This window comes from Mustelus asterias, unplaced genomic scaffold (genome assembly GCF_964213995.1).
Source record: "Mustelus asterias unplaced genomic scaffold, sMusAst1.hap1.1 HAP1_SCAFFOLD_185, whole genome shotgun sequence".
Classification (NCBI taxonomy): Eukaryota; Metazoa; Chordata; class Chondrichthyes; order Carcharhiniformes; family Triakidae; genus Mustelus; species Mustelus asterias.
In genome coordinates, this window is record NW_027590183.1 from 694,144 (window position 1) to 713,197 (window position 19,054).

General features: G+C 49.4%; 1 protein-coding gene across 3 annotated transcripts in view; it reads left to right on the forward strand.

The window, feature by feature from the left end:
• The first annotated feature begins 5,326 nt into the window (after positions 1-5,326).
• LOC144485336 (NACHT, LRR and PYD domains-containing protein 3-like) overlaps positions 5,327-19,054 on the forward strand; it is a 70,473-nt gene continuing 56,745 nt past the window's right edge. For 2 of the 3 annotated variants that reach the window (XM_078203529.1, XM_078203531.1), the window contains exons 1-4: positions 5,327-5,478; positions 8,388-8,553; positions 12,114-12,209; positions 14,872-15,038. In XM_078203529.1, the coding sequence (XP_078059655.1) occupies positions 12,146-12,209; positions 14,872-15,038 (231 nt within the window). In that variant the 5' untranslated portion in view covers positions 5,327-5,478; positions 8,388-8,553; positions 12,114-12,145. The remainder of the gene's footprint in view (positions 5,479-8,387; positions 8,554-12,113; positions 12,210-14,871; positions 15,039-19,054) is intronic. The other variant, XM_078203532.1, reaches the window with a different exon arrangement.

Consider the following 19,054-nt stretch of genomic DNA (forward strand, 5'->3'; position numbering starts at 1 on the left):
TGAATCCAGTCTTGAAATATCCACTAATATTGCTAATTCTGCCAAAACAGAAACAGAAAGAGTGTTTGAATTCTCCGTGATTAGTCCCCTTAATGATAAACAACATGGTGGATGAGAGGGATAGAGAGAGAGAGGAAGAGATACAGAGTAACAGAGAGGTAGGGAGAATGAGAGAGAGCAATGCAGAGAGTAACAGTTGTCTGAATACAGATTCTATCTTATTGTAACATTAAGCTACCACATGTACTGAGCTCACCAGCATTTGCAGAAGCCATTATATAAATACTGTTCTGTCTGTATTGTGTGAATCCAATCTTGAAATTTGCACTCATGTTGCTAATTCTGCCAAGACAGAAACAGAAAGAGTGTTTGAATTCTCTGTGATTAGACTCCTTAACGGTAAACAACATAGTGGATGAGAGGGATAGAGAGGGAGAGGGATAGAGAGGGAGAGGAAGAGAGAGAGGGAGCAATGCAGAGAGTAACAGTTAGACAGTGAGGAATAGAGATTAATTCAGATGGATAGTGAGTGTCAGGGGAGTCCGAGACGCTACATAAACAAGGTAAAGATTTGAAAATGGAGGAGTGTTTCTTACCCACTTTTAAAAGATAATCCACACTCACACCAGTCACATTTCACACTCTCTGCTCAGTCCTGTGTTGGGGGGTGTTGAGTGTGGGATCAGTGTTTGCTTTTCTCAAACCGCACTGATATTCCCAACAAGGGCAAGAGGTTTCAGTGTTTGAAAATGTAAACATTTAAAAGCAAAACTAGACTGGATTTGGTTAAATCTCATGGGATCCAGGATGAGGTGGCCAAATGGATACAAAATTGGTTGATGACAGAAGACAGAAGGTGGTTGTGGAGGGTTGTTCTCTTTTCAAACTGGAGGCCTGTGACCAGCGGGGTGCCTCAGGGATCGGTGCTGGGTCCCCTGCTATTTGTAATTTATATTAATAATTTAGATGAGAATTTAGGAGGCATGGTTAGTAATTTTGCAGATGACACCAGGATTTGTGGCATAGTGGACAGTGAAGAAAGTTATCTCGGATTGCAACGGGATCTTGATCATTTGATCGAGTGGGCTGATGAATGGTGGATGGAGTTTAATTTAGATAAACGCAAGATGATGCACTTTGGTAGATCGAACCAGCGCAGGACTTAGTTAGTGGTAGGGCATTGGTGAGAGTTATAGAACAGAGATCTAGGGGTACAGATTCATAGCTCCTTGAAAGTGGAGTCACAGGTGGACAGAGTAGTGAAGAAGGCATTCCACATGCTTGGTTTCATTGGTCAGAATGCTGAATGGGATTTGGGACATCATGTTGAAGTTGTACAGGACATTGGGTAAGGCCACACTTGGAATACTGTGTACTGTTCTGGTCACCCTATTATACCAAGGATATTATTAAACTAGGAAGTGTGCAGAAAAGAACTACTGGGATACTGCAGGGTCTTGATGGTTTGAGTTATAAGCAGAGGTGCAAAGACTGGGACATTTTCTCCTGGAGCATAGGACGCTTCGGGGTGGTCGAACAGTGGCCTCGCTGGATTCACTCTGTCCTTTCAGATTCAGTCTCACAGGCCTGGCTGTGTTCACTGTGTCCTTTCAGATTCAGTGTCACAAGCCTGGCTGGGATCACTCTATCCTTAGAGATTCAGTGTCACAGGCATTGCTGGGTTCTGTCTGTCGCTTGAGATACAGTCCCACAGGCCTGGCTGGATTCACTCTGTCCTTTCGGATTCAGTGTCACAGGCCTGGCTGGGTTCACTGTGTGCTTTGAGATACAGTCCCACAGGCCTGGCTGGATTCACTCTGTCCTTTCGGATTCAGTGTCACAGGCCTGGCTGGGTTCACTGTGTGCTTTGAGATACAGTCCCACAGGCCTGGCTGGATTCACTCTGTCCTTTAGGATTCAGTGTCACAGGCCTGGCTGGGTTCAGTGCCAGGTTCACAGGAGTGCCCGTGTCAATTAGTAGTTCCCTCTAGCTCGATTTGAAGTCCCAACTATCTCAATTTGGAGTGCCCCCTATCTCGATTGCGAGTGACCCTCTAACGATTAGGAGTGTCCCATCTTGATTTGGAGTGTCCCGATCTGCAATAAGGGAGCCTTCTATCTCGATTAGGAATGCCCCCCTGTTTAGATTTGGACCAGTGACTATTTCAGTGAGGAGTGCCCCCCGTCATTTCTGAGTGTCCCCGGTCAATTAGGAATGCTGCCTACCTCGATTAGGTCTGTCCCTCCCTCGATTAGGAGTGTCCCGTATCTCGAATAATGGAGCCTTCTATATCAGTTCGGGGTGCCTCCGATTTAGATTTGGAGCAGCGATTAATTCAATTAGCAGTCCCCCCTCCATCGCCGTTAGCAGTGCCCCCCGCCCCATCGCCGTTGGCAGTCGTCCCCCCCCCCCACCCCCCCCCCCCCCCCCCCCCCCACCGTTCGCAGTGCCCCCCTGTCTCGATTGGGAGCACGCCGTATCTCGAATAAGAGAGACTTCTATCCCGATTAGGTGTGCTCCCATTTAGATTTAGAGCAGTGACAGTATCAATTCTGAGTGCCCGCATATCAGCTCGCAGTGCTCCTGTCAATGAGGAGTGCCCAGGTGAATGAGACGTGCCCCCAATTTCGGTTTGGAGTGCCCCCATCTTGATTACATGCGCCCTTATCTCGATTAGAGGGCCATGGACCAAATCCTGAGTGGAATGACAGGAATCCAGACTTACCTGGATGAGATCTTGGTCATGGATTCGACTATTTTCCCAGTACTTGCAGAATACCTTAGAGGTTGCAGGAGCACGACCTGCAAATCAAGAGAGAAATATGAGTTCTTCAAGGACTCCATTGAATGCCTGGGTCATGAAATGGATGCACAAAACCTAAAATGGAGGTCATCATGAAGGCCCAAGACCAGACAATGTGTCCCAATTCAGGTTGTTTTTGGGTCTAATCAATTACTATGACAACAAGCTCAATCCGGATCTGGCGACAGCATTGAAACTGATGCTCCAGTTGCTGGTGAAAGGAGAGCCGTGGAAGTGAAAAAAAGGAGGCCTCCCTGGCGGTAAAGCAGGCTTTGAAGAGATTGGAAATGCGAGTTCAATTTGAAAAAGTTACCGCTGCAGCTTACATGCGAAGCCTCGCCCAATGGGATTGAGGTTGTCCTGTCTAACGTTATGTCAAACGGAGAGGAAGATCCATAGTATTCGCTTCTAGATCATTGACGAAAGCTGAGGAAAAGTTTGCTCGGGTGGAAAAAGAAGGCTGAGGCATCGTCTTTGCATCAAGAAACTAAAAGCTCTGCCATGATGATGTTGTGACTGAGCTCGAAGGGCAGAATTACTGACTCCCATTCATAATTCCTATATTTTATCTTCCATCCTTGGACCATTCACTGGGATACCGTCCATGGCAGCAGTTTGATTGCAGAGGTGGGTGTTGGTGCTGTCAGTGAGAAACACGGCAATGCGGATGCTCTGTCAAGGCTGCCTTTGCCTGGAGATAAAGATGTTCCCGCTGGAATGTGCAGACAATGCACTTCACACAAGAAGATAAAGTTCCGGTAACCGCTAACCAGTTACGGAAAGCTACCCGGAATGATCCGGTTATGAGGCAGGGAGTGCAACTTGTCCAGAGAGGGAGGATGAGTAGAAAGCACCCGGAGTTACGGTGATAAGTGTGGGGAAGCTGGGAGTTGTCGGTGTTGCTGGATGTTTATTCTGGGCTATGAGAGCCTCATTCCCCCATCATTAAGAGGAAAGGTGCTGGAACGGGAGCACCAAGAGCACCCGGGGGTGCTGCCAATGGAAGAGACAACAAGAAGCTGTTTGTGGTGCTGCCCAAATGGAAGAGAAAGTGGGATGGTGCGGATGCTGCGCTTGGGGACGGAAGGTGCCGCCCTTGCTGCCTCTTGCTGGCTGGGATTGTCCTCAATGGCAGCGAATCCACAGCGAGTCGCTGCTTCATCACAATCTGCCCGACTCCACCCACACTGGCTGTCAATCATTCTGCTGGAGCGGCTTCCTATTGGCTGTGCTCAGCTGATGGACAGCAGAATGCACCAATGGAGAATGAGGGTGCAGTGATGGATTGTGCAATGAATCAATGAGGCTTTTGACAAGGTACCACATGGCAGGTTGTTGCACAACCTCCATCATGGGACCCAGGGTGAGGTAGTTAAATGGACACAAAATTGGCTTGATGACAGAAGCCAGTGAATGGTTGTCCAGGGTTGTTTTTCAAACTGGAGGCCTGTAACCAGCGGTGTCCTCTGGGATCAGTGCTGGGTCCACTGTTATTTGTCATTTATATTAATGATTTGGATGAGAATATAGGAGGCATGGTTGGTAAGTTTGCAGATGACACCAAGATTGGTTGCACAGTGGACAGTGAAGAAGGTTATCTCGGGTTGCAATGGGATCTTGATCAATTGGGCCAGTGGGCTGACGAATGGCAGATGGAGTTTAATTTGGACAAATGCGAGGTGATGCATTTAGGTAGATTGATTCAGGGCAGGACTTACTCAGTTAATGGTAGGGTGTTGGGGAGAGTTACAGAACAAAGAGATCTCGGGTACGGGTTCATGGCTCCTTGAAAGTGGAGTCACAGGTGGACAGAGTGGTGAAGAAGGCATTCGGCATGCTTGGTTTCATTGGTCAGAACATTGAATACAGGAGTTGGGACGTCTTGTTGAAGTTGTACAAGACGTTGGTAAGGCCACACTTGGAATACCGTGTACAGTTCTGGTCACCCTATTATAGAAAGGATATTATTAAACTAGAATGAGTACAGAAAAGATTTACTGGGATGCTCCCGGGACTTGATGGATTGAGTTCTAAGGAGGAGTTGGATAGACTGGGACTTGTTTCCTTTGGAGCGTAGGAGGCTGAGGGGTGATCTTATCGAGGTCTACAAAATAATGAGTGCACAGATCAGCTGGACAGTTCATGTCTTTTCCCAAAGGTCGGGGAGTCTAAACCTTAGAGGGCAGAGGTCGAAGGTGAGAGGGGCAATTATTTCTCACAGAGGGTGGTGAGTGTCTGGAACGAGCTGCCAGAGGGAGTAGTAGAGGTGGGAACAATTTTGTCTTTCAAAAAGCATTTAGTTAGATGGGTCTAGAGGGATATGGGCCAAATGTGGGCAATTGGGACGAGTTTAGGGGTTTAAAAACAGGGGCAGCCTGGACAAGTTGGGCTGAAGGGCCTGTTTCCATGCTGTATGTAAATCTGAATGATGACGCAATGAGGTGCCGCCCCCTCAGTGACGTGGCTGGAAGCGGCCGTTAAACGGTTTCCGCGCGCGGCTGGAGGGGGCGTTCTGACGTCACTGCCGACGCACAGCACGTGACCTGGATCTGGCCAATCGGCGAGCGGGACAATCAGCCGCCGCCGTCTCGAGTGCGGAGTTCAGGCGCCGCGCCGTTTCTCACTGCGTGTGCGGGGCTTTCCCAGCGGCTTCACACCGAATCTTTGAGTCACGGTAAGGAATTAAATAAGAGAAAAAGTCTCCGCTTCAGCGGCGCCGACTCTCGCTGACTGGGATTGTCCCCAGTGGCAGCGAGTCGCTGCTTCATCACAAGCTGCCTGAGTGCGCCCCGCACTGGCTGTCAATCATTCTGCTGGAGCGGGATCCTATTGGCTGTGTTCATTTGACGGACAGCGGAATGAACCAATGGGGAATGAGGGTGCGGCGAGGTCCCGCCCACTCTGAGAGCGGCTCGCGGTCACGTGGCGCGGCCGTTAACGGTTTCTGCGCGCGGCTGGAGAGGGGGGGTCTGAAGTCACTGCCCGCTCGCAGCACGTGACCGGGAGCTGACCAATCCGCGAGCCGGAAACCAGCCCTCGCTGCCCCGAGTGCGCCTGCGCGAACTGCACTCCGGGAGGGTGCGGCCCGCTTCCGACTGCGCGCAGGCGCACTGCCGTTTGTTCACTGCGTGTCCGGGTATTTCCGGGTTTGAGGAATTAACGGCCCAGAAAAAGTTTCAACTCCAACAACATTCAGCTTGAGGATTAAAATGTCGGTTTCCTGTGTAAATACAGCCCGTCTTTGTATCATATTAACAGAGCGGGGGACGGTCAGTTACATTGTGGGCGGCGCGGTGGCTCAGTGGTTGGTGCTGCGGTCTCACAGCGCCAGGGAGCCGGCTTCAATTCCCGGCCTTGGCTCACTGTCTGTGTGGAGTCTGCACATTCTCCCCGTGTCTGCGGCCCTTTCCTCACACTCTCCAAACATCAGCAGCACAGGGGGCACTGGCCAGGCTCAGTTGCTGCTCAGTGTCAGGGGGGATTAGCAGGGTCAACACGGGGAGAGGGTCTGGGTGGGATTGTGGGCGGTACAGACTGGATGGACCGAATGGCCTCCTCCTGCACTGCAGCAATTGGATGATTCAATGTTTCAGAGAAAGATCTGTTATTACAATCCGGGCCGTGTCTGTGTAAACACTGCTGCAGCATCTAAATTACTGCAATCAAGCGCTTGTCTGAGTAAACACAGCACCAGATCTCTCTCCATTATTTCAGTCTGGGCCCTGTCTGAGCATTTGCAGCACATGAAACTAAATTGCTTTGTGCGGCTGTAAATCAACAAATGCAAGGAAACTGACAGAGGTTGATTGAATACGAGGATATGTGCACATTCACAGTGCAACACGTGTATTGCCACAGCAGCCCCAAATCCCAAACTCTATAGACAGAGAGAACTGGAACCCACAATGTTTGTGTCTCATGGAAATCCCCTCCCCTCCCTTTTGCCCTGTCTGGGCTTCTCCTGCACAACTTTCACCTCGCTGACTTTGCCGGCCTTGGCTCACTGTCTGTGGGGAGTCTGCACATTCTCCCCGTGTCTGCGGGGATTTCCTCCGACTCTCCAGAGATGAGCAGGATAGGTGCGTTGGCCATGCTAAATTGCTCCTCGGTGTCAGGGGGATTAGCAGGGTAAACACGGGGATAGGGTCTGGGTGGGATTGTGGGCGGTGCAGACTGGATGGACCAAATGGCCTCCAAATTTATCTATCCTTGCCTTAAAATCATTCAATAAGGCAGCCTCAACTGCTTCACCGGGCAGGGAATTCCACAGATTCACAACGCTTTGTGTGAAGAAGTTCCTCCTCAACTCAGTCCTAAATCTGCACCCCTTATTTTCAGGCCATGCCCCCTAGTTCTAGTTTCACCTACCGGTGGAACCAACTTCCCTGCTTCTATCTTATCTATTCCCATAGTCATAGAGGTTTACAGCATGGAAACAGGCCCTTCGGCCCAACTTGTCCATGCCGTCCTTTTTGTTTTAAACTCCTAAGCTAATCCCAATTGCCCGCATTTGGCCCATGTCCCTCTACACCCATTGTTCCCATGTAACTATCTAAATGCTTTTTAAAAGATAAAATTGTACCCGCTTCCACCACGACCTCTGGCAGCTTGTTCCAGACACACTCCACCCTCTGTGAAAAAATTGCCCCTCTGGACACTTTTGTATCTCTCCCCTCTCACCTTCAACCTATGCCCTCTAGTTTTCGACTCCCCTACCCTTGGGAAAAGATATTGACTATCTACCTTGTCTATTCCCCATATTATTTTATAGACCTCTATAAGGTCACCCTTCAGCCTCCTACGCTCCAGAGAAAAAAGTCCCAGTCTATTCAGCTTCTCCTTATAACTCAATCCATCAAGTCCCGGCAGCATCCTTGTAAATCTTTTCTGCACCCTTTCTAGTTTAATCCCGGGGAGGATGGAGTCAGTGAGATCAGACAGTGTGTAACCCGGGGAGGATGGAGTCAGTGAGATCAGACAGTGTGTAACCCGGGGAGGATGGAGTCAGTGAGATCAGACAGTGTGTAACCCGGGGAGGATGGAGTCAGTGAGATCAGACAGTGTGTAACCCGGGGAGGATGGAGTCAGTGAGATCAGACAGTGTGTAACCCGGGGAGGATGGAGTCAGTGAGATCAGACAGTGTGTAACCCGGGGAGGATGGAGTCAGTGAGATCAGACGGTGTGTAACCCGGGGAGGATGGAGTCAGTGAGATCAGACAGCGTGTAACCCGGGGAGGATGGAGTCAGTGAGATCAGACAGTGTGTAACCCGGGGAGGATGGAGTCAGTGAGATCAGACAGTGTGTAACCCGGGGAGGATGGAGTCAGTGAGATCAGACAGTGTGTAACCCGGGGAGGATGGAGTCAGTGAGATCAGACAGTGTGTAACCCGGGGAGGATGGAGTCAGTGAGATCAGATAGTTTGTGAACTTGGTTAATATATCGAATGATAATATTGTAATTGAAACATTTCCAACACTCCTGCTTCCCCTTCAGCATCTTTTGATGTCGGGTATGTGGCTAAATTGTCATTTTGATTCACACTGGCTCTATTTGACTCTCTTTCTCTTTTGGCATATTCAGATCTCCGGGGGAGCGCTGGATTAATTGTGAAAATCCACAGTTGCAATTCAGCAGGGATTGTGTCCTGAAGAACTATAAGAGGTGAACCAGCACAGTATTGTGAGAGCGCCAGCCAGAGAGAACCCTTCACATTCAAACAGCTGCCATATATTTTCTGGAGAGGAAGGTAAGAGGAAGTTCCATTTACTCTGGTCCTGTAGCAAGTCCAAAAAGATGATAAGGTGAGGTTGGAAATGCTGAGTGAGATGTGGAGTGTGTGAGCACCAAGCACAATTATCCAGTGTAAGGCTGTGTGATGTACCATGAAGTTGGAGCAGTTTGTGTCTCGTGAAACACCGCGCCTGAATTTCACAAGCCCCCGACAGCATCACGTTTTGGTCCGTAAAACACGCAATATTGGAATTGCAGTTTCATTGTTAAACAGAACTGGTTGACTGTTCTGGGTTAATCTTCCTCTGAACTGAACTGAGGGTGTGTGATGGGAAATTCACCACTTCGGAGTCAGACTTGGAGGTTCAACAAACAGTTTTATTCAGACAAAGCTTTGGGAGAAGCGCTGGCACTCCACAGTACAGGCACTCACCTTCTCAACTACACAATGGTAGTTGAGCATCTTTTATACATTGTTAGATAATAGACAGTGTGGACATTAGCCGTTAGCACATCGTTACAAGTTGAGTAGACGGGTACGGACATCGACAGTTAACACATGGTTATACATAGAGTAGATACATATATCTACTCTATGTATAACCGATTAATGAAGGTGTACTAGCCTTCATTAATCGAGGGATTGAGTTTAGGAGTCGGGAGATAATGCTGCAGCTTTATAGGACCCTGGTTAGACCCCACTTGGAGTACTGCGCGCAGTTCTGGTCACCTCATTACAGGAAAGATGTTGAAGCCATTGAAAGGGTGCAGAGGAGATTTACAAGGATGTTGCCTGGATTGGGGGGCATGCCTTATGAGGATAGGTTGAGGGAGCTTGGTCTCTTCTCCCTGGAGAGACGAAGGATGAGAGGTGACCTGATAGAGGTTTACAAGATGTTGAGAGGTCTGGATAGGGTAGACTCTCAGAGGCTATTTCCAAGGGCTGAGATGGTTGCTACGAGAGGACACAGGTTTAAGGTGCTGGGGGGTAGGTACAGAGGAGATGTCAGGGGTAAGTTTTTCACTCAGAGGGTGGTGGGTGAGTGGAATCGGCTGACGTCGGTGGTGGTGGAGGCAAACTCGTTGGGGTCTTTTAAGAGACTTCTGGATGAGTACATGGGATTTAATGGGATTGAGGGCTATAGATAGGCCTAGAGGTAGGGATATGATCGGCGCAACTTGTGGGCCGAAGGGCCTGTTTGTGCTGTGGCTTTCTATGTTCTATATGCAGTTATGTCTTCTATCAATGGCTGATCTTGTTATATACATTTATACATTTATGTCCCTCATCAGTGGCTGATCTCGTCATCAAACTCATTGTTCTGGGTCTGCTTTTATCTCGAGTTTAAGGTGCCTCAAGGTCTGACCTGTTTCCTGCAGTAATTTAAACACTAAAGGTTTTAACTCTTTATGTAATGTCTGTGCCCAAAGTCAGTGCCTCTTAATGTCTTTTTCCAGAGTCCATTTTGTGTGCCGGGTAACCATTTTGTCTCCTTTACTTTGATTGCTCTCCAACAGGGTGTGTGATGGTGGTTTTGTTATTTCCGTTTTCAGTTATTTTTGCTGAGCGATTTCCTGTGTTGCCAGGGTAACGATCTGACTGATCTCAGTACCGGAGACAGAGGTGTGGACACCAACCGGTGGAGAGAAAGCAGCTGGGTGGGGGGCCAGGCGAGGGGATCAGTCCGTGTGAGGCAGATTCTGGAGATAGACAGAGGCGATGAGATATGTTAATCAGAAAGGAGAGAGAGTTGTGGCGCACCACCATTGGTCTTCTGGATATCTTTTGCATTGCAGCCATTTCGAGGCACTGATAAATTTCTGGGGTCCTCTTGAAAGTCAGTGTGGCTTCACCCAATAACTGATGCTGGCTCGGTGTGGGCGAGGCCGGGTCATTGGGGTGGATGAGGAATAAATCCGGATCTGTTCAGATGACCAGATGTGTATTACAGAGCCTCGCTAGAAGGATATTGTAAATTTAGTGTTAAATTGAAGAGACCCATAAGGGGGAATGAATTTGTGCTTTGGGATATTGTTTTCACAAAGTCAGACACACTGGAAATCTGAGTTGTTGCATGAGATTAAGAGTGAAACGGGTAACTACATTTTACATTGCTGGTTTTAAACCTTGGTTGTAAATTATTGCTGTTGATTAACTTCCAATTCTAATTTGAAGAAATTAAATGTCTGAATCACTTTTCCATTTCCATATTGGAGAAAGGAGGGGACATCAGCTGAGTTTGATTAGGGATGATGTGGAGATGCCGGCGTTGGACTGGGGTAAACACAGTAAGAAGTTTAACAACACCAGGTTAAAGTCCAACAGGTTTACTTGGTAGCAAAAGCCACACAAGCTTTAACCTGGTGTTGGACTTTAACCTGGTGTTGTTAAACTTCTTACTTTGATTAGGGATACAGGTATAGGGACACAGACACTGACACACCCACACGAGTGGAGAATATGGAGCACCTTTAACGTGGCAAAACATCCCAAAACACTCAACAAGAGAAAAATTCAGTGGGAAAACAAATACATAAAACATTCGAAGGGGTCGCTGGGCAGGTGACTAATTTTTGTCAGATTGTTAATCATTTTAAGGTGAATCTGAGAAGGGGGAAAAGTAAAGCAGCCGAGAGGCTTCGGGAGGGAATTCTGGAGTTCAGGACTTGGCCTGGATTGTGGACAAATTATCCTCAAGATACACAACTTGTCAGATTGGGCACGGTAGAGATGTTGCTGGCTTCTGGGGCTGCTGTAGGCTGCATGAATAGGAAGAGAGGGGCCATGGAGAGATTGAAAAGCTAGTTTGAGCATTTTAAAATTGAGCTGTTGTCAGGCTGTGAGACAGTGAGAGTTGGTGAACACAGGTGAATGAACTGGGACGTGGTGTGAGTTAGTCAGGATTCAGGAAGCAGAGTTTCAGAGCAGTGAGAATGTCGAGCTGGATATCAGCAGTTTGCATGTTGAACCTGCTGCCAGGTTACCGAGGGGCAGCATGTTGATGAGGAATAGAAGAGGGCCAATGATGGAGATAATGATGTGGGAGTGGCAAGAGAAAGCAATGTCACTGATTCTCTGGATGGAAAGTAACATAAGAATTGAACCAGGGGCCTTTGATGCATTTCCACTCAGCTGCACGACAAGAGGCAGGAGTTGGAGAAAGATAACATGGTCAAGGATGCTAAAGGCTGCAGTCGGGTGAATGAAGATACTGCATTGACTTTTGTCAGAGTCGGATAGGATAGTATTTGTGATTTCAACAGCAGCGGCAGGTGCAAACTTGGCTGCAAGGTGCCCCTGCAAAAATGTCATGGATTTGGGAGGTAACAACATTTTCAATAACTTTGGAGAGAAAAGTGGAAACGGGGCAGAGGATTGAAAGGGAAAAGGATTTTTCAACGGACGTGATGATGGCAACTGGTACTTTGTGAAACAACTGTTACTAATATCACGGTAACATATATGAGACTGTAATATTCTGAAATATATCTTGCGTATTAGTAAAGATCTCAACGCCCTGCTTCTGATTTTAATATTTACACCTGATCCTGACATTGATGTTATCCTCATTACAGAGTCTCAGAATCAGGCAAGGCCTGTCAATATCATGGCTGAAGGTTCAAACAGGGAAGAATATCCAACAGCTTCATCAAAAATGAGAATGGACACAGGTAGGATCACAAAAATACAAATATAATTTCTATCCTGTCTGCAGCTCAAACAGGGACTGAGTGGAAAGTGGGAGAGAGTGGCCATCTAGAGCAGGTTTATCCAAGGTTCGGCCCGAGGGGGCTGCGTGTGACTCACAAAGCTCCTCTACGTGGTCCCAGAGAAAGTTTCCAAATTGTTGTTAAGCAGCTGAGTTTCAATTCAGGATTCTGCTTGGAGCTGATTCTCCAATCAGAGGTAATTTCTCTCTCCCATTGCTGCTGATTTGTCCACTATTGACTGTGATTGGGAGAAACAAACCACGATTGGTGGCACAGTGAACAGCGTGCTGAAGGCTTGTGTGAGAAAGAAGCAAAGGCATCTCTGGGTGGGGCAAACTGCAGTGGGACTGGATCTCCCCAACATTCGCTGCGAATAGACTGACCAGTGAGTGGGAGTGAGGCATTGATTGGTGGGGTGGGGAAGGTGGGAGTGAGGCACTGAGTGGAGGGGTGTGGGGGAGTGAGAGACTGAGGGGGTGTGTAGGGGGTGTGAGTGCACTCTGTGCACTGTTTCAGAGCACATTTCCACTCCGTCTGACAAAGGAGCAGCGCTCCGAAAGCTTATGGTATTTGCTACCAAACATACCTGTTGGACTTTAACCTGGTGTTGTGAGACTTCTTCCTTTGGGCAAGCCAGTTTTGGATCCACAGGGCAGCAGCCCCTTGGATCCCGTACCCTCTCACTTTTTCTAGAAGGCTTGCATGGGGGACCTTATCGAACGCCTTGCTAAAATCCATATAAACCACATCTACCACTTTCCCTTCGTCAATGTGTTTAGTCACATTTTTGAAGAACTCCACCAGGCTCGGAAGGAATGATCTGCCTTTGACAAAGCCATGCTGAGTATTCTTGAGCATACTAAACCTCTCTAAATGCTCATAAGTCTTGTCCCTCAGGATCTTCTCCATCAGCTTACCAACCACTGAGGTTAGACTCACCGGTCGGTAATTTCCTGGGCTATCCCTCGTCCCCTTCTTGAAAATAGGAACCACATCCGCAATACTCAAATCCTCCGGCACCTCTCCCGTCTCCATCGACAATGCAAAGATCATTGCCAGAGGCTCTGCAATCTCTTCCCTCGCCTCCCACAGTAACCTGGGGTACATCCCATCCGGACCCGGCGACTTATCTATCTTGATGCCATTCAAAGATTCCAGCACAACCTCTTTGTTAAAGTCCACATACTCAATCATTTCAGTCCACCGCACGCCCGCAGTACATCCACCCAGGTCCTTCTCCTCTGTGAAAACCGAGGCAAAATACTCATTCAGCACCTCTGCCATTTCTACTGGTTCCGTACAGACTTTCCCGCCTTCACCTTTTATCGGCCCTATTCCTTCACGTCTCATCCTTTTACTCTTCACATATTTATAGAACGCCTTAGGGTTTTCCTTAATCCTACCTGCCAAGGCCTTCTCGTGACCCCTTCTGGCTCTCCTAATTTCCTTCTTTAGTCCCTTCCTACAAGCCGTATACTCATCAAGATCTGGAGATTGTTTTTGACCAGGGTAATCAAACATCCAGATTTTCTGCACTGTCCTATTTTTGAGCCCTGTATCTCTGGGTTGTCTCCTGCCAGGATGCTCTTTGTCCTGTAATTTTGTGTTTCCAATTCTGCACATGCGCTGTGTGTATTCGCACAGGCACAGCCTTTCTGGCTCTGACCCATCAAGAAGCAACCTGCCCCAGCAATTACAGGTTTGGTAGCCGCTCCCCTGCCCATTCCAATGCCAGAGGTATTTCCTTACCTCAGGGTTGGTCACCGTGACTTTGACTTGAAACTGAACTGGATTAGCCATGTAAATATAGGAGCAGTCAGATGTGGAGCATTCTTTGGAGAGTAAGTCATCTCCTGTCTCACCAAAGTCTACAATGTACAAGGCACAACTGGAAAATTTGCAATTTGTTTACTGTGGCTCCATGAACACTCGAAGCTCAACATCACCAGGATAAAGTGACTCAATTGATTGACACCACCCATCCATCACCTCATTCTCTTTGCCACCGATGCAAGTGATAGCAATATGCATCATTTACAGGGTGCATTTCATCCCCTCACCAAGGCTCCTTCAACAACACTTTCCAAGCCCGAGACCTCTGCCACCCTAGAAGAACAAGGGCAGCAGATACATGGGGATACCATCATCTGGAAGTTGCCCTTTAATCCACACACCATTCTTACTTGGAACAATATTGCTGCTGCTTCACTTTTCCTGTATAGAAGTCTTGATATTCCCTTCCCAGCAGTACTGTGTATATAGACAGCATGTAAATTGCAGCAGTTCAAGACGGTGTCTCACCAGCTTTCCAAAAACAATTAAGGATACACAACAATTTCGAGCCTTGCCTGGAACCCTCACACCCAGTGAGCAATTTAAAAAATGTTGATTTTATATTTGAAATTGATGGACTCTTGTTAACCAAGGGTGGGTATGGATTTGGGGCAAAGATGATTGTTGTCAGGTCAAATATGCTTTCACTGAATGTTTCTGTGTTCCCAGAAGATGTTTGATAATGTGGCTCACAGGAGGCTTTAGTTGCTCTCTGTAAAGGGAAGTGTAACAACATGAATAGGAATTCATTGACAGAAATGTGTTTATTTTTCTCCATTTGTGTTTACAGATCCAAACTCCACAATTCCTCAGTTCCTGACAAAGTGTGATGATTACCAACTGTTCAAATTGACAAAATTCTACCGGGACAGACTAGAACAGGCGATGGAAGGAGGAGTGGATGGAGTCAGCTTAACGTTAACGTACGAGAGGATTTTCACTGGACAAGAGCATGGGGTAAGAGGGAGGGACCCAGGATAGAACAAAAAACAGTACAGCACAGGAATAGACCCTTCGGCCCTCAAAGCCTGCGCAGACCATGATGCCTGCCTAAACTAAAACCATATGCACTTACAGAGTCCGTATCCTTCCATTCCCATCCTGTTCATGTTTTCATCCAGATGCCCTTTAAATGCCGCTTTCGTACCTGCTTCCATCACCGCCCCACCCCCTGGGCAGCACATACCAGACATTCACCACCCTCTGCGTTTAAAAAAAAAACTTCCCTCGCACATCTCCTCTGAACATTTCCCCACACACCTTAAAACTATGTCCCCTAGTACTTGACTTTTCGACCTGAGGAAAGAGCATCTGACTATGCACTCTGTCCATGCCACTCATAATCTTGTAAACTTCGATCAGGTCGCTTCTCAACCTCTGTCGTTCCAATGAGAGCAAACCGGGTTCAGAGCTAATACCCTCCAGACCAGGCAACATCCTGGTAAACCTCTTCTCTACCCTCTCCAAAACATCCACATCCTTCTGGTAGTGTGGTGATCAGAATTGTACACAATATTCTAAATGAGGCCTAACTGAGGTTCTGTACAGCTGCAGCATGACCTGTCAATTTCTAAACTCAATGCTCTGACTGATGAAGACAAGCATGCCGTTTGCCGCCTTGACTATGTTGCCACTTTCAGTGATTGGTGGACATGAACGCCCAGATCTCTCTCCCTCTCAATACTCCTAAGGATTCTACCATTTGCTATATAATTCCTACCTGCTGGATCTTCCAAAATGAATTACCTCACATTTGTCCGGAATAAACTCCATCTGCCATTTCTCCACCCAAGTCTCCAAACGGTCTAGATTCATAGAATGAGTTACAGAATCCCTACAATACAGGAGGAGGCTATTCGGCCTATCGAGTCTGTACCGACCACAATGCCACCCAGGCACTATTCCCGTAACCCTATACGTTTACTTTGCTAATCCCCCTGACACTAGGGTCAATTTTAACATGGCCAATCAACCTAACCCGCACATCTTTGGACTGTGGGAGGAAACCGGAACACCCGATGGAAACCCACGCAGATCTAAGGAGGAAGTGAAAACTGCATCCAGACAGTGACCCAGGCCGTAATCATAGAATCATAGAGACGCTACAGTGCAGAAAGAGGCCATCTGGCCCATCGAGTCTGCACCGACCACAATCCCACCCCCATATCCCGACATATTATCCCGCTAATCCCTCTAACCTACGCACCTCAGGACACTAAGGGCAATGTTTAGCATGGCCAATCAACCTAACTCGCACATATTTGGACTGTGGGAGGAAACCAGAGCACCCGGAGGAAACCCATGCAGACACGAGGAGAATGTGCAAACTCCACACAGACAGTGACCCAACCCGGGAATCGAACCCAGGTCCCTGCAGCAGTGAAGCAGCAGTGCTAACCCACTGTGCTACCGTGCCACCCGGGAATCGAACCTGGGTCCCTGCAGCAGTGAAGCAGCAGTGCTAACCCACTGTGCTACCGTGCCACCCGGGAATCGAACCCAGGTCCCTGCAGCAGAGAAGCAGCAGTGCTAACCACTGTGCTACCGTGCCGCCCGGGAATCGAACCTGGGTCCCTGCAGCAGTGAAGCAGCAGTGCTAACCACTGTGCTACCGTGCCACCCGGGAATCGAACCCAGGTCCCTGCAGCAGTGAAGCAGCAGTGCTAACCACTGTGCTACCGTGCCACCCGGGAATCGAACCCAGGTCCCTGCAGCAGGGAAGCAGCAGTGCTAACCCACTGTGCTACCGTGCCACCCGGGAATCGAACCCAGGTCCCTGCAGCAGTGAAGCAGCAGTGCTAACCACTGTGCTACCGTGCCACCCGGGAATCGAACCTGGGTCCCTGCAGCAGTGAAGCAGCAGTGCTAACCACTGTGCTACCGTGCCACCCGGGAATCGAACCTGGGTCCCTGCAGCAGTGAAGCAGCAGTGCTAACCACTGTGCTACCGTGCCACCCGGGAATCGAACCCAGGTCCCTGCAGCAGTGAAGCAGCAGTGCCAACCACTGTGCTACCGTGCCACCCGGGAATCGAACCTGGGTCCCTGCAGCAGTGAAGCAGCAGTGCTAACCACTGTGCTACCGTGCCACCCGGGAATCGAACCCAGGTCCCTGCAGCAGTGAAGCAGCAGTGCTAACCACTGTGCTACCGTGCCACCCGGGAATCGAACCCAGGTCCCTGCAGCTGTGAAGCAGCAGTGCTAACCCACTGTGCTACCGTGCCACCCGGGAATCGAACCTGGGTCCCTGCAGCAGTGAAGCAGCAGTGCTAACCACTGTGCTACCGTGCCACCCGGGAATCGAACCTGGGTCCCTGGGGCTGTGAAGCAGCAGTGCTAACCACTGTGCTACCGTGCCACCCGGGAATCGAACCTGGGTCCCTGCAGCAGTGAAGCAGCAGTGCTAACCACTGTGCTACCGTGCCACCCGGGAATCGAACCTGGGTCCCTGGGGCTGTGAAGCAGCAGTGCTAACCACTGTGCTACCGTGCCACCCGGGAATCGAACCCAGGTCCCTGCAGCAGGGAAGCAGCAGTGCTAACCACTGTGCTACCGTGCCACCCGGGAATCGAACCTGGGTCCCTGCAGCAGTGAAGCAGCAGTGCTAACCACTGTGCTACCGTGCCACCCGGTAATCGAACCTGGGTCCCTGCAGCAGTGAAGCAGCAGTGCTAACCACTGTGCTACCGTGCCACCCGGGAATCGAACCCAGGTCCCTGCAGCAGTGAAGCAGCAGTGCTAACCACTGTGCTACCGTGCCACCCGGGAATCGAACCTGGGTCCCTGCAGCAGTGAAGCAGCAGTGCTAACCACTGTGCTACCGTGCCACCCGGGAATCGAACCTGGGTCCCTGGCGCTGTGAAGCAGCAGTGCTAACCACTGTGCTACCGTGCCACCCGGGAATCGAACCTGGGTCCCTGCAGCAGTGAAGCAGCAGTGCTAACCACTGTGCTACCGTGCCACCCGGGAATCGAACCCAGGTCCCTGCAGCAGTGAAGCAGCAGTGCTAACCACTGTGCTACCGTGCCACCCGGGAATCGAACCTGGGTCCCTGCAGCAGTGAAGCAGCAGTGCCAACCACTGTGCTACCGTGCCACCCGGGAATCGAACCTGGGTCCCTGCAGCAGTGAAGCAGCAGTGCTAACCCACTGTGCTACCGTGCCACCCGGGAATCGAACCCAGGTCCCTGCAGCAGTGAAGCAGCAGTGCTAACCCACTGTGCTACCGTGCCACCCGGTAATCGAACCTGGGTCCCTGCAGCAGTGAAGCAGCAGTGCTAACCCACTGTGCTACCGTGCCACCCGGGAATCGAACCTGGGTCCCTGCAGCAGTGAAGCAGCAGTGCTAACCACTGTGCTACCGTGCCACCCGGGAATCGAACCCAGGTCCCTGCAGCAGTGAAGCAGCAGTGCTAACCCACTGTGCTACCGTGCCACCCGGGAATCGAACCTGGGTCCCTGCAGCAGTGAAGCAGCAGTGCTAACCACTGTGCTACCGTGCCACCCGGGAATCGAACCTGGGTCCCTGCAGCAGTGAAGCAGCAGTGCTAACCACTGTGCTACCGTGCCACCCGGGAATCGAACCTGGGTCCCTGCAGCAGGGAAGCAGCAGTGCTAACCCACTGTGCTACCGTGCCACCCGGGAATCGAACCTGGGTCCCTGCAGCAGGGAAGCAGCAGTGCTAACCACTGTGCTACCGTGCCACCCGGGAATCGAACCTGGGTCCCTGGCGCTGTGAGGCAGCAGCAATATTCTATATTCAATGAGTTAATGAATTTGAAACTTTCCTTTGTAAACTCCAGTCTGAAATTCTCCATTGCTCTGACTCTGCACAGCCACTTCTTCAACGTGTTTATCTCTCAACTATCTAACTCATCAATCCTCCCGACTGAGCTTTTATGACAGAAATAATTTGACAAATAACATTCTGTTTCTGACACTTGAGTTAATGAGTAGAAATGATTAAATGATTAG